Source organism: Python bivittatus, unplaced genomic scaffold (assembly GCF_059951505.1).
Source record: "Python bivittatus isolate LINGU-HERP-01145 unplaced genomic scaffold, Pbiv_v1 ctg000440_np1212, whole genome shotgun sequence".
Lineage (NCBI taxonomy): Eukaryota > Metazoa > Chordata > Lepidosauria > Squamata > Pythonidae > Python > Python bivittatus.
This window is the reverse complement of record NW_028277063.1, coordinates 47,363-60,680: the sequence shown is the minus strand read 5'-3', so window position 1 is coordinate 60,680 and position 13,318 is coordinate 47,363. Positions and strand designations below refer to the sequence as shown.

Sequence of the window (13,318 nt, the reverse complement as noted above, 5' to 3'; positions counted from 1 at the left end):
ATCCGCTGAAGATTACCAATAATTCAGCTACTGTGAAGTTTGTTCCCATGACTAAACATTATTTTCACTAGTTAATCACCAAGTTGCTATATATTTATATTAAAAGTTCAAAAGGTAGAGAACATACAATGACTAGGCTGCCTGAAGACATTAAAATGAAATTCCATAGCTTTAGTTTCCCCATATTCTGAAAGACAGACATATTAGGGCAAATTATACATTATTTTATGAGTATATCATGCAGTGTGAGCATAGCACTACTACTTTCTATATCAGTTCTACAGTTCACTGAATCCAGGGAAGGACTTCAGTGTGAAAACCTTTCCCTCCTTTCTAATCCAGAGCAATTTTCTCTTTTGGTTTCTTTCGGTAATGGTATGTGAGAAAGGCCTTGAGAGAGAGGGCAAAGAGATGCTGCCTAGGGAACAGTCAGATAAGAGAGGGCATATCCCACAGCTGCATCATGGATGGAATAAGAGGCTCCTAGCTCAGGCTGTACAGAAGGCCATGGGAGATTTGTACTTTCAGACTTGCAAGATTCTGTTAATGTAGCCTACAATAAAGTAGAATTAGCTTATCTGCTCATGTTTTCTGTCTGGGAAGGCTAACCCTTTCTTTCCATCGCACACTGACTTTTGTCACAATACAAACCCATCAGTCTGTAGATGGTTAAAAAAAAAAAGGAACACAAAAAGTGGAACCATTTCTCCCTCCAGTTGGGAAAAAAGGAAGGTTTGGAAATATATTTGCTACAAATGTGAGGAAATTGGTTGATAGCTGGGAAACTCATTATCCAGCAGGGTGAACTGGATTGTCTACAAGGTAGTTCATGGCTTTTTCTTAGTCCTCAACATCCTAAAAGAATCCAGTGCAACAACAGAACTCCAGTAGAACCATGACTGCACAATCTTTCTATATTACAAAAAACGTCATTTTTATGTTAATTATGAAGTCTTACTATTAATTAATATTTTAATCAAATCATAAGGCCTACTTCAACATTAATAAGAGAAAAAAGTGCTCATCAGAAAATTGGCAAAGAACAGGCATTTCAATAGGACTGTTACAATACCCTCCTCGTCAGATGTTCTTTCATGTTCAGATGCGGCTTCAAGACAATGATGTAGCACTTGGGGAGAAAGATGCAGCCCAAGAGGCCAGTAGTAGAGGCCAGGATGGAGAAGATCTCCACAGCCACCATGTATTTCCCCTTCGTGCTCAGATAGGCGGGGATGAAGGACACCCAAACACTGCAAAACACAAGCATGCTGAAGGTGATCAGCTTGGCTTCATTGAATGTATCAGGCAGCTTCCTAGCAAAGAAAGCCACAGTGAAACTGATGCTGGCCAGCAGCCCCAAATAGCCCAGGACAATGTAGAACATCATATTTGAGCCTTCATTGCATTGCACTATGATCTCATCAGTCTGGGAATGCACGTCCAGCTCTGGGAAGGGAGGAGAGGTGGCCAGCCATACCACACACAAGCCAATTTGAAGGAAAGAACAGAAGACAATGACAAATCCTGCCAGTCTTTTCCCTACCCACTTCCTCATCTGGTTTCCTGGCTTGGTGGCCAGAAAGGCCAGAACTACCATGATGGTTTTGGCCAAGATGCAGGAAACACAGATGGAGAAAATGATGGCAAACATAGTTTGTTGAAGAAAGCAGGTCACTTCTCCAGGCCAACCCATGAACAGAAAGGAGCAGAGAAAGCAAAGCAGGAGAGAGGAAAGCAGGATACACGTGATACTCCTGTTGTTGGCTTTGACAATGGGCGTGTCCCAGTGCAGAATAAGAATGATTGCCACAATAATGGAGGTCGCTGAAAAGAAAAGAACAAAGGAAGTCAGAACGATTCCTAAGGGTTCCCTGAAGGACAAGTAGCTGAACATTTTGGGGATGCATTGATTGTTTTCCTCATTGGAATAGTGATCTTCTGGGCACCTCACACATTGATCTGCATCTGAAATAAAGGAATAAAGCTCTGTAATTTCCAAATACACAGAAAGAGTTCCAATTCATACACCCTTTAAAATCATTCTTTTCTATTTAACAGCACGGGATGCTGTGCTATCATAAATACGTAAATCTTCAGCTCTCTTTCAATAACATTGTCTAGATTTATTTGTCCTTTCACCTTCCCCTAGAGAACAAAGAACTGAATTTCAAAAATTATTGTAGGAGATAATATAATGAATATGCACATTTAATTTATTTTGAAATGATACTACCACTCCCCCCCCCCCCACACACACACACTTTAAACTTAATTTATGTGAGTAAATTCATCCATTTAGAATGCTGCACCTTTTCTTAGCCAGTGGTTGAGAATACCCTATTCATCCCCTATGGAAAATGAAGATATTCCCCTATGGTAGGAAATAAATGAAAACCTCTTTTGCTTAATGCAGATAATATGGCTACTCTTTCCCTGAGACAAATAAGTTTTCAACACAGTTTATGAACCTCAGATCCCTATTTACAGGGAACGAAATAATAATATTAAATATGGTATTTCAATCTTTTAGTACCTTGAAGGAGGAAGGAAATAAATATCCTCTTGTGCACAAAACACTTCTAATACAGTAATTAGAATTGCTAGACAGCATGGAAATCATTTTGTTCCTGCTTCAGTCAAGTTTTTTAGGGCCAAAGTGCTGAACTGAAAAGTGTGTGAGACTCAAGATTTGGGCCTAGAAAGGTATAAGAATGTTGGAGCTAATTCAGTCCAAGTTCTTCAGAAAACTCCTTAGTGATTATTGATTCTTTAGCTGGGTTGTGTGTCAACAGAAGCCCATAAGAGGACTTGATAAATGAAATAGTAGCTAAAATTAACATGAGTGGGTGGTCAGATCTCGATCCCACTTAATGGTTATCAACAAGTGACTCCTCATGGAAAAAAAGAACAGCTTTAAACCTGGCCTATTGTGGATTTTCAGACAAGAGTCTGAAAGGGCCTTACAAGACATGAAGCAGCATTTCTTGAAGCTAAACTTCCAGAAGGAGAGGACAGAATTACTTACCATGTAACATCGGTCTTTGGAACATCCCTGTCTACTTTTAAGTATTGTTCCATGACAAAAGACAATTAGCTCTGTTTTATTCTTTTATTATTATAGTGTACTATATGTTTCTTCTTTAATATTTTACATGGAATTTTGATGTATAAGTATAAACGAATTTTGATATTTATACATTGAATTAGTTACAGGATTGAAAGTGGAGGTTATGTAGAGGAGGGAAGCTTTAAAGTTCCATTCTAGAAACTGGATACATAATTTTCTACTCCAGAATTTCAACTTTTATTTTGAATTCCAGAATTCTATTTCACTGCTGTTGTTTTTTAAACTTACCGATCTGGACTGAGATCGTTCCATCAGGACATTTACTGCAATTGTAACAACAAGAATGCTTCCCCTGATTGACAATCCTGCTGTACCCATTGGGGCAACTCTCAACACATCTGGCACGGGGAGGTACCTAGGAAGAAGCATAAGAAAGGGTTAGGGTTAGGCTTCATGCAGCCTTTGGAAATACTCCACTTTATTTACAATGGAACTGGAGAGGAGCTGATTAAATAATCAGATTGTATAAAATGTGCTTGCCTCAGAATGTCCCAACTTTAAAATGGGACTTTAAGGTTTTCATTTTTTTTTCTCTCTCTCTCTCTCTCATAGGGCTCATAAAGGAGCAAGGAATGGTTTCAATTTCTGACTATCTCTTAGAGTAGAACACTCCAATTGTTTCAGTTTCTTCACATGGAATATTAGCACTGGGGCTGATTTTGATACTATTAGAAAAGGGTTCCTACACATAATGGTGAATTGCACAAAAATGTCAGTAAGAGCCAAAGGAGAATTCTCAGTGGGAGCCCTTCCTTCCTTCCTTCCTTCCTTCCTTCCTTCCTTCCTTCCTTCCTTCCTTCCTTCCTTCCTTCCTTCCTTCCTTCCTTCCTTCCTTCCTCTCTCCTTCTCTCTCTCTCTCTCTCTGGTCATGATTTCCTATCCATACAATTTTGGATCCATTTCTTCTTAAGATATTCTCATAACAAAATGTGCCCAACTTTAGAATGAAATGTAAAATGAAATGAAATGAAATACAATATTATTTCTAGAAAATTTTGCAGTGTGTGCTTTTCTAGGGAAATGGAAAGCAAGAAAAATCTCAGGAAACTTGCAATGGAAGCTTTTGATTTTGTTTCTGGTCAAACTAAAATTAAGTATTCTTTTTTCTTTACATGAGTGATGACTCTTTTGAAGAATAATAGAAAAAGGTCTCTTCTCAGCTCATGCTTCTTAACTATGTAATAGAAATTTCCAACTAAGATTTCTTTGATTATTTTTTACTTCTATTCTTTACTTTGAATCTATTATTCTTTAAACATATATGAAAGAAACATAGGCAGCTGGACCAGAAAAACATTTGAATCAAATACCTTTATATATTTTCTGGTCTATTCTTGTATCAAATCTCTTGGAAAAACTGTAAGTAGGAAAAATGCATTTTCTAATATTAATCAGAATCAACAGCTGAATTATTTTTGAGAAGAGAAACCCAAACATTCAGGAAACATGTAGATGCTCAAGTGTCCAGACTAACACATCTTCTGGACACAACTGCACACCCCCTGAAGACATACCTGCTGAAACTTGTGATTCCACACAATGGCACTTTCCCTGATGGTGAACTTCTTCTGCTCAAGAGCTTTGGGGTCCATCCTCCCAATCCGCACTCTCTGGAAGGATTGATTGTGGAACGTGACCAAGTTGAAGATGTCATATCTGGAGTCAAAGTCCCCCTTTTCATCAAAGAAGATTTCATCTCCCACAGTGTTGTTAAAACGCACATGTCTCAGAAGGCAGTGAAGCTGGATTTGAGGGAGGGCAAAAGTTAAGGAAGGTAAATGAGACACAAGATCAGATAACAAGAGATGGGATAAAATTATCTCACTACTTTCTAGGCAAGAAAGCATTAAAATTATGGTAAGATAGATACAATGGTTAAAGATTTATGAGTACTTCAAAAAGATAAACCCATTTAATTTTACTCGCACATTCTTAGAATTTGGATTTGGTCAGTGGGAATGAAATAGGATGAGACGTGAACTATGACAAAGTTAGGAACACTTGACCATCGAGTGCATGCCTATAAAGTTTCCAGTGATAGATTCCCCTTCATTCCTCACAATGCAAATACATTTTCTTTCTCCTGGGGGTAAACACTAGCAATTTGGGATTCATTCTAAAACTGTCATTTAGGGAATTTTCCAATTTCCTCCATTAGTTCTAGTGTGTCTTATGGATGCCTGAGAAGCTCTGCCTGACTGATTTCATCATCTATTTAGAATCTGAGATTTCGGCAACCAATGGAGGCCTGATTCTAGGCATTCCTGGGAATTAAGGGACAGATGTGCCTTTTTAGCTGTTTTATCATGTCAGAGCTCTGGAATGGCAAATTAAGGCCTGGCTGTTGGGGACATCTACCTGCCAAGGTTGAACTTCCCAGGAATTAAGTTTCTTTGAAATCCTTAGGGATACCCGCTTTGCTCTTTCTGAATGCAAAGAGTGCAAAGCATGTGCCACAGAATAAATCCCATTGTAGATATTGTAGCTTTCTCCAGACATCTGCATGTCAAAAACAGAGTTGGGGAGTCTCCTTAATTCTTCCTTCCCAGTGCAGTTCCTTTCTTTTCCTAGATGCAGATCATGCTGGGGGAATGAACAGAGAAATACAGAACACCAGAATTGATAGATAAAAGGAAGGGAATGAGTGAAAGGATTTATACTCTCAAGAAACTCCTGAAATCCTGGCACAGTGTTTGTATGGAGTGAAAAGAATAATGTGCCATTGAAAGTTTGCAATGCAAATTTACGCCAAGAAAATGCCGTTGTGAAGTCCCACTGAGCAGTTATGATCCAGACTCTATGATCCAGTGGATTCTTGAAGGCAAATTCAAAGCTATGCAGAATGATCTGAAAACCCTCTGTAGACTGGAAATCTCCATAAACAAGGAACACGCTGATTCTGAGCTCTGAGATAGCACTGCCTATCTTTCCCAGCCTTTTAATAAAGGAATGTCTATTTCCTGTGTAAGTTTTCATTATTGGGATTATTTGCAGGAAAGCTAGGCAGATGTCATTCTGAAAGAGCTTTGGCTGGAGATTTTGAAGAAAGGTTTCCCCGCTTTCATCCTCTGGTACTAAGAGGCCAATCCAGTTCCATCCAAAATGGTTCAGTAAATGAACAATCCCCTCATATTGTAAGTTTTCACTGGGAACCATGCGGAAGAAGGAAGGGAAGCGAGTTTTGTCACTTAGGATTGGATCAAAGGAGCCATAACTGAGCTGTAGTACAGAAAAATAATGAAGGAAACATAAAAAGAAGCATTAAAATTGAGACATGCACCTTTTGTGTTGAAGAGAAAAAATTGCCTTTCAGTCTGTATGTGAATTCTGCATGTTAGTTTAGTTGAAGACTGATTAAATAAGAAAGAATCACATAAACTATTAAAGTGGAAAGCCTCAGGATTCAAATTTCTGATCTTTCAGAGATTGTTGGTCTTCAGTTCTTTTCATCCCTCATCATTAGAGATCTTGGAGAAAGCTGATGGGAGCTAAAGTCAAGAAACAGGTGGAGTTCCACATGTTCATCATATGTTCCAATTTCAACAAATGTTACAACTCAACATTACATTAATTATGAGACTTTTTCCCACTGCTCTTAGATTAGGCCCATTTTAATCTGAGAGCAATTCTGTCTCTACTTAGAACAAAATGGTTGAGTCACAGTTTCCCATGTATCTCCAAATACAGTATTTAGTATATTGGAGAATTACTTGAGGAGTTTTGGAAAAAGAATGTCAAAAATGGATAATGACAAAAAGTGCTATCAACATAATCTATTACAACAAGATGTTTAGAAAGAGATGTTGATTTTATTGTACGTTATTCTAAATGTAGAAATGTAGAAATGTAGAAATTACTTGAGGAGATTCATGACATAAGATGCAATGCTATAAATTTCCCTCTGAAATCCAGCCTTTCATTCAACATAGTTGTTTTTCTTTTTTTTAATTTTTCTTTTATTCTTTAAACAAATATTTATACAAAATATTTTTCCACATTTAGAATAACGTACAATAAAATCAACATCTCTTTCTAAACATCTTGTTGTAATAGATTATGTTGATAGCACTTTTTGTCATTATCCATTTTTGACATTCTTTTTCCAAAACAATAGAGAAAAATTATAGCCTTATGAACAGAGTTCTCTAAACTAAACGTTTCTGACTAAATTAGCTATCGATATAACTTTAACCCCCTTATATAGCTCCCGATAATTTTAAGCTCTTGGTATACTATTTATTTCTATTCATTCACATCCTTTACAATAAGAAACTCACTGTCATTGCTTCATTTTCATCAATTAAATACAGATAGTCTAGTAATGGTTGCCACATTTCTTTAAATTTCCAAATACTATCAACTTTCAATAGGCATGTCAGTTTTGCCATTTGTGCTAATTCAATAAGTTTGATCATCCATTCCACCTTTGTCGGAATAGTTTCCTTTTTCCAATATTGAGCATATATTAGTCTGGCTGCAGTAATCATATAAAGCATTAAAGTCTTGTATTTTTCTTGTTGTTCATTATCCACAAGACCTAATTAAAAAAAATTCTTTTTCTTGAAAATTTTAAGTAATAATATGACACAGAAACAAGAAATTTTGAAAGCAAAAACTGGTTTTACAATAGAAAAGAAAATCAGATATTTGGGTATAATACAGCCAAAAACAACACACTATTTCATAACAATTATGAGAAAATATAGTCTGAGATTAAATTAGATCTAGAGAGATGGAATAAGTTACAATTATCCCTTTTAGGAAGAATATCCATAATTAAAATGGACATACTACCAAAGATGCTATTTTTGTTCCAAACAATTCCAATTATAATAAAAGAAAAAAAATTTAAGATATGGCAAAAGGATATTTCGAAATTTATATGGCAAGGGAAAAAAACTAGAATTAAATTTAAATTATTACAAGATGCCAAAGAGAGAGGAGGCTGACTTTAAGCTATATTTTGAAGCATGTTGTTTTCTATGGATTAAAGATTGGTTAACATTGGACAATCAAAAGCTTTTACAATTAGAAGGTCATGAAATTAAATTTGGTTGGCATGCTTATATTTGGTACAAAAAAATTAAAATGAATAAAGAATTTAACAATCATATTATCAGAAAAAGGTTACTCAAAATATGAGACAAATACAAAAGAAGGTTATTTCCAAACATACTGAATTGGATATTGCCACAAGAAGCTATATCAAGATGAGAAAGCTCAGGAGATCAGGCAAAATGGTTAAGATACAAAGATTTATTAAAATTTGACCAAAGCGGAGGGCCTATACTAAAATCTAGAGATGAACTAGGAAATGGAGGCATTATATGTAACTGGTTTACTTATTTACAATTGAATGAACGATTCAAGCTAGATAAAAAGAATTATAAATTTAATAAAGAAGAATCAGAATTTGAAAAACAACTTTATCCAAATAATGATCATATTATTACAAAAATGTACAAAATGTTGTTACAAATAAATTTTAAAAAATGAACAGGTTAAAACTTGCATGGCCAAGTGGGCCAAAATATTGGACACGACATCCCATTAGAAAAATGGGAAAAAATATGGACCAAAGATCTAACATTTTCATTGTTACAATTTAAAGGAGAACTTTTATAAGATGATGTTTAGGTGGTACTTTGACACCACAGAAATTAGCAAAAAGTTATAAAAAAATTTCAGATAAATGTTGGAAATGTCTCCGAATGAAAGGAACATTTTACCACATGTGGTGGACTTGTAGTAAAGCTAAAAAACTTTGGGCACAGATACATGAAATTCAACATAGTTTTGTGATTCTTACAGTATTTTATATTAGCCCTGTCCATATTTTCTTCTCCCAACTATTTTAACGTTTTTGTCCTTTACACTTTCATCTTCTATTCACATTACACTTTACTAAGTAATATGCTTTAACCATACAAACTCTGAATGAGGATCAAGGCAATGACTCCAAATTTCCAAAAGCTACAAAAGATTTCTGTCATATGTACATACCTGGGGAATCTTATAAGCATTCAAAATGTGGGCCATCTGGATGGAGTTTTGGGAGGTGAGGCCACCAATGGTAGCCAGGAGCTTCTTCTTCCTCCTTCTGACACAATTGTAGTTGATGCGATTCCCTTGTTGCTGAAATAGAAGATCTCGCATGTTCTTAGTAGCCACCATTGCATTAAAATTATTATTATAGACCTCCAATCCAAATGTGGTATTGGATAACAGGTTGATGTTGCTGTTGATGTCATGAATGGCAAAAATCATGGAAAGAACATGCTGGTAGTTTTTGGGAATTTTGCTGAAATGGGAATTTATGTTAATGGAGATTAGAATATTAGGAAGAAATAACAAGGCAACAAGCTGGAAACTATATCAGCAGTTTCACTAACTACTTAAAGGTGACTTCCAACTCAAATCCCCTCCCTCCTAAAAACTTTATCATGGAAAGTCCCAACAGTGCACTTTTTAAACTTCAAGGAAGAAAACAGTATTAAAATTGCAGTTAAGGACCTAAATCAATATACTTTAACCCTGAAGTCAGAAGCATGTTTTTGCCCAGCCCTTTCAATTCTTCTTTCTAATTGCTTCCTTCATCTCTTACTACCAGATAGTAATTCTGTCTCCCACTCACAATATATAATAAAATCTCCCAATTTTGCATTTGGAGAATGGAAATAGAGAATTCAATGGACCCACTTGAACTGAGCTGTGATACATCCATTTTTGTGATGGGTAGGAAAGCAAGATTAACATTAGGTGTGCTTTGGACCATTAATTCTGTAAGAGTTTCTAGTGAAAAGGCAGTTCCAAAGGGTGTGATAGAACTCACGGCAGGTAAAACACATTATGTGTAGATCCCATTTTTCTATTTTGTGGGTCATCTAGTAGCTTCTGATCCTTTGGTTGTATTCTAACACTGCCAATTCTGCACCCCCCAAGGGGTATCCGCAGCACCTGATCCTGTGCTGTCTACCTTTCACACTTAGTCTGTCACTTTGCTCTGAAGATGAAATGACTGTAGTCTGAAGAGGAAAAGTATACTTACAGTCCCATTAGGAAGAAATCTGGAGGTTTTGTGAAAGTGTACAAGGGCAAATCAGGAAATGTGTCTGAATAAAATCCTCCAAGGAGCACATTTTCTCCAGAGTTTTCCTGGAATTTCCCTGGAGCTCTGGAAGGCTGACTGCACATGGCTTTCCAACCCCCATTGATAGAATCAGAAAGAAAGGGGAATAGGAAACCTATTTTGAATGCCAGCAGACTTAAGCCAGAAGGACCTCTGTTCAACTGCATGGTCAACATAAAAATGTCTGTACTCACTAGAAGCAATATTTTCTTGACAAAAACTAAGGAAACTCTCCATCCAACAGAATGAAGAAGGTTTTGAAAAAATCTGAGGATGTATTTAATGGTGACGTTTAAAAATTTAAAAACTCCCAATGATGGCTCTTTCCCCCCTGCAGGTATTTTCCAAAGTCTCAGTGGCAGAAGGTGAATATAACATGGAGTAGAAAAGCAGATGTTGTTTATGGGGTGGGTGTTGATTTACTGACTTGTTTTTTTAAGAAAGCTTCATGTAGCTTAGATACTTCCAAAGAAATAGGATTCAAACATAGTGATTCTGATAATTATAGGACAAAGAATAACTTTCATCAAAAACTTCTAGTCCCTGTAAAACTAGAGAAAGGATGTTTTGGATCCCTCCAAATCAATGTCAGGTTTGAGTCAGCTTTGTTGAGACTATACTGCACATATCCATTAACGTTCCATCTTTCCCCTGTGGGATTATGACCATTTCCAGAAATCAAATCAAAGCTACCTTGGAAGTGACTTAGTTGTGCTCTATGAAGATGAGGAGTTTCCCCTGAATATTCTGGCTATAGCTGAAACTTTTTCCAGATCAACATGAAATCTTTGAGTTTCCTGAACAACTTCTTCCAGTTCTCAATCAGATGAATCATTTAAGAATGGCCCATGACACCTAACTGTTCAGCTAAGATTATACTTTCCTAATGTGGCCAAAGGTATATCACAAATGATTTCCAAGCAAGCCCTAAACGACGCAGTTCTCTGTTCAGAAGATTCATGAGATGTCTGAGTGCATGTTCTGTCCTTACAGACTGTGTGCTATATTTGATAATACTTAAGATACATATCTTACATGTTTAAGTAATATGTATATTTTGTTCTGATTTGTTCTATTTTGTTAGTTTTTATTTCATTTTTTTTCTTTTTTGCAATCATGACTTGAAGGTTTATTTTCCCACAAAACCTTCAAAATACTCCTAATATTTTTCTCCTAAGATGTCACTTTTTGACTTTTATGGACCCATTACAATAGCTACAATGATCTTTTAAATTCCATCTTTCAAACAAACAACAATAAGGGGGAAATTCCACGCCAGTATTTTCTGGTCCCTAGAGAAACCTCTAAACTGTCATATCATTTACAAACTTCAAAAGTCTTGAAATTTCCTATAAAATTCAGCAGTTCCATGCATCACTGGAATCTACTGAGGAAAGTTCTGTTAGACTTTTTTCCTTCTTTCTTTTTAAATGTTTGAGGAGATTCATTCTTTTAAAGTTTGTGGAGGGTTTTTTTTCTTTTTTTGTCAAGAATACTTTGGTTTATGAATTTTTGGAAGAAAAACTCCCACCATTTCTTTGTCAGCTATTATATCCTCCCTAGAGCCCTATTCTATTCCAAGCTTCAGGCAGATAAGAAGAAATTTGGGCTTTTTTTTAGTTCCAGCTCAGTTTTTCCATTCTACCAAAACACCCTTCACCAAAATTCCTTGTCAGTGTTTGAAATTATGTTGACTATTTTTCAAGCACCATCTTCAAATAAGATGTCAACACATCAGAAGGTATTACTATTAACTTCCTGTGGTTATGGCATGATGCTCAAAGGAATTGCAGATACTTTTCAACCAGGATCTATCTTGCTCCTGTTTACTTATTGATTTTTATTTTAATTCTGAAACACAACCTTCATCGCCTATGAAACATAATCTCACTTCATGTTTGGGATGCCGTAATGAGCGCATGTGTCTCGTCTCTCTCCTGATTAAAGGCTTTCAAACTTCTGTATTATTGGACTGTGTGGATAAGGATTTTCATCATTCGATAAATAAAACTCTTCATTACATTTTATTTTGTTTTTAACAGCTGTTGGAATGGCAACTAGACCTAAGCGTTCAACAGCTGGCTCAATTTCAACTATGCCACTATCTGCTGAGCTAGGCAAGATGGTGGAGGAGGATTCTTCTGCTACTTTAATGAAAGAGATCCTGGCTCAGGTACAACTCTTGAAGCCATATATCTTGTGCCAGCATGAATAGGTTTTTGTTTTTCGGCCTCTTCTTGAGTCAGATGCAGTGTAAAATAGATGACCATGTATTTTAACAATATTATATAAAGTATGTATTCACAGAGAAGTTTTCCAGCCTGTGACCGACACACATACAAAAGGACCACATTGATCAAGAATTATAGAAGCGTACTCTGCTAGTGGAATCGGGGTTCTGTTGTCCTAACAGAAAAGAGCAGGATTGAAGGTTTCCTCTAGGGCAGTGAGGTCAAACTAAAATAGAAATGGGGGGTACTTAATGGTACATAAGGATCCCTGTGGGCCACATATTGACTTAGGAAATCACACATGTTGATGCTTTCCGTTGTTTATTAATACATCAACACATTAAAATCAGATAGGGACTAGAAATAACTAATAATAAAAAAGAAAAAGAATAATATTATTATTGCTACAAATTTGACTATTGGTTTTCAATATGTGTGTATGTGTGTGTATATATATGTGTATGTGTGTATATAAAAATTCCCCTCTCACCCCTGTGGGTGGTATGTGTCTTCCTCAATCTTGGATCCTCTACCAGAGGCCTGGGAGTTGGAGGGTTATGCACAGCATCTTAGCTGTTCCTAGCACTGCACTCTTCTGGACAGAAAGCTCTAATGTTGTTCCTGGGTATCATATCTTGAGTCTTGAATTGAGCCAGCATCCTGAGGATTTTCAGCTCTAGCTTTAGTGAGTAGGGCACTAGAAGGGTTAGTATACAATAGAAGAGACAAGGATGAGCAAGGCTGGTTATCTCAAGAGAAATAAAATGGAATTATTTAATTTCCCTTCCTAATCTTGACTCATAGATTGTCCTCTGCCCATGATAGAATTAG

At 36.3% G+C, this 13,318-nt stretch overlaps 1 protein-coding gene across 1 annotated transcript; it reads right to left on the bottom strand.

The window, feature by feature from the left end:
• Positions 1-1,063: 1,063 nt before the first annotated feature.
• LOC103056034 (vomeronasal type-2 receptor 26-like) lies at positions 1,064-9,418 on the bottom strand. Its single transcript, XM_088142360.1, has 5 exons — positions 9,131-9,418; positions 5,486-6,346; positions 4,642-4,869; positions 3,356-3,482; positions 1,064-1,965 (listed from the first exon to the last, which is right to left on the bottom strand). The coding sequence occupies exons 1-5, from the start codon at positions 9,392-9,394 to the stop codon at positions 1,064-1,066; spliced, it is 2,382 nt and encodes a 793-aa protein (XP_087998486.1). The 5' UTR covers positions 9,395-9,418.
• Between the last annotated feature and the right edge of the window lie 3,900 nt (positions 9,419-13,318).

Bases quoted from the DNA above. Each gene is read 5' to 3' on its own strand.
- LOC103056034 (XM_088142360.1), bottom strand. From the start codon at position 9,394: ATGATTTTTGCCATTCATGACATCAACAGCAACATCAACCTGTTATCC. The intron at 6,347-9,130 runs GTATGTACATAT...TCTGTACTACAG, and splicing joins ATGCTTATAAGATTCCCCAG to CTCAGTTATGGCTCCTTTGA. The intron at 4,870-5,485 runs GTAGATGTCCCC...CCTCAAATCCAG, and splicing joins GGGAAGTTCAACCTTGGCAG to CTTCACTGCCTTCTGAGACA.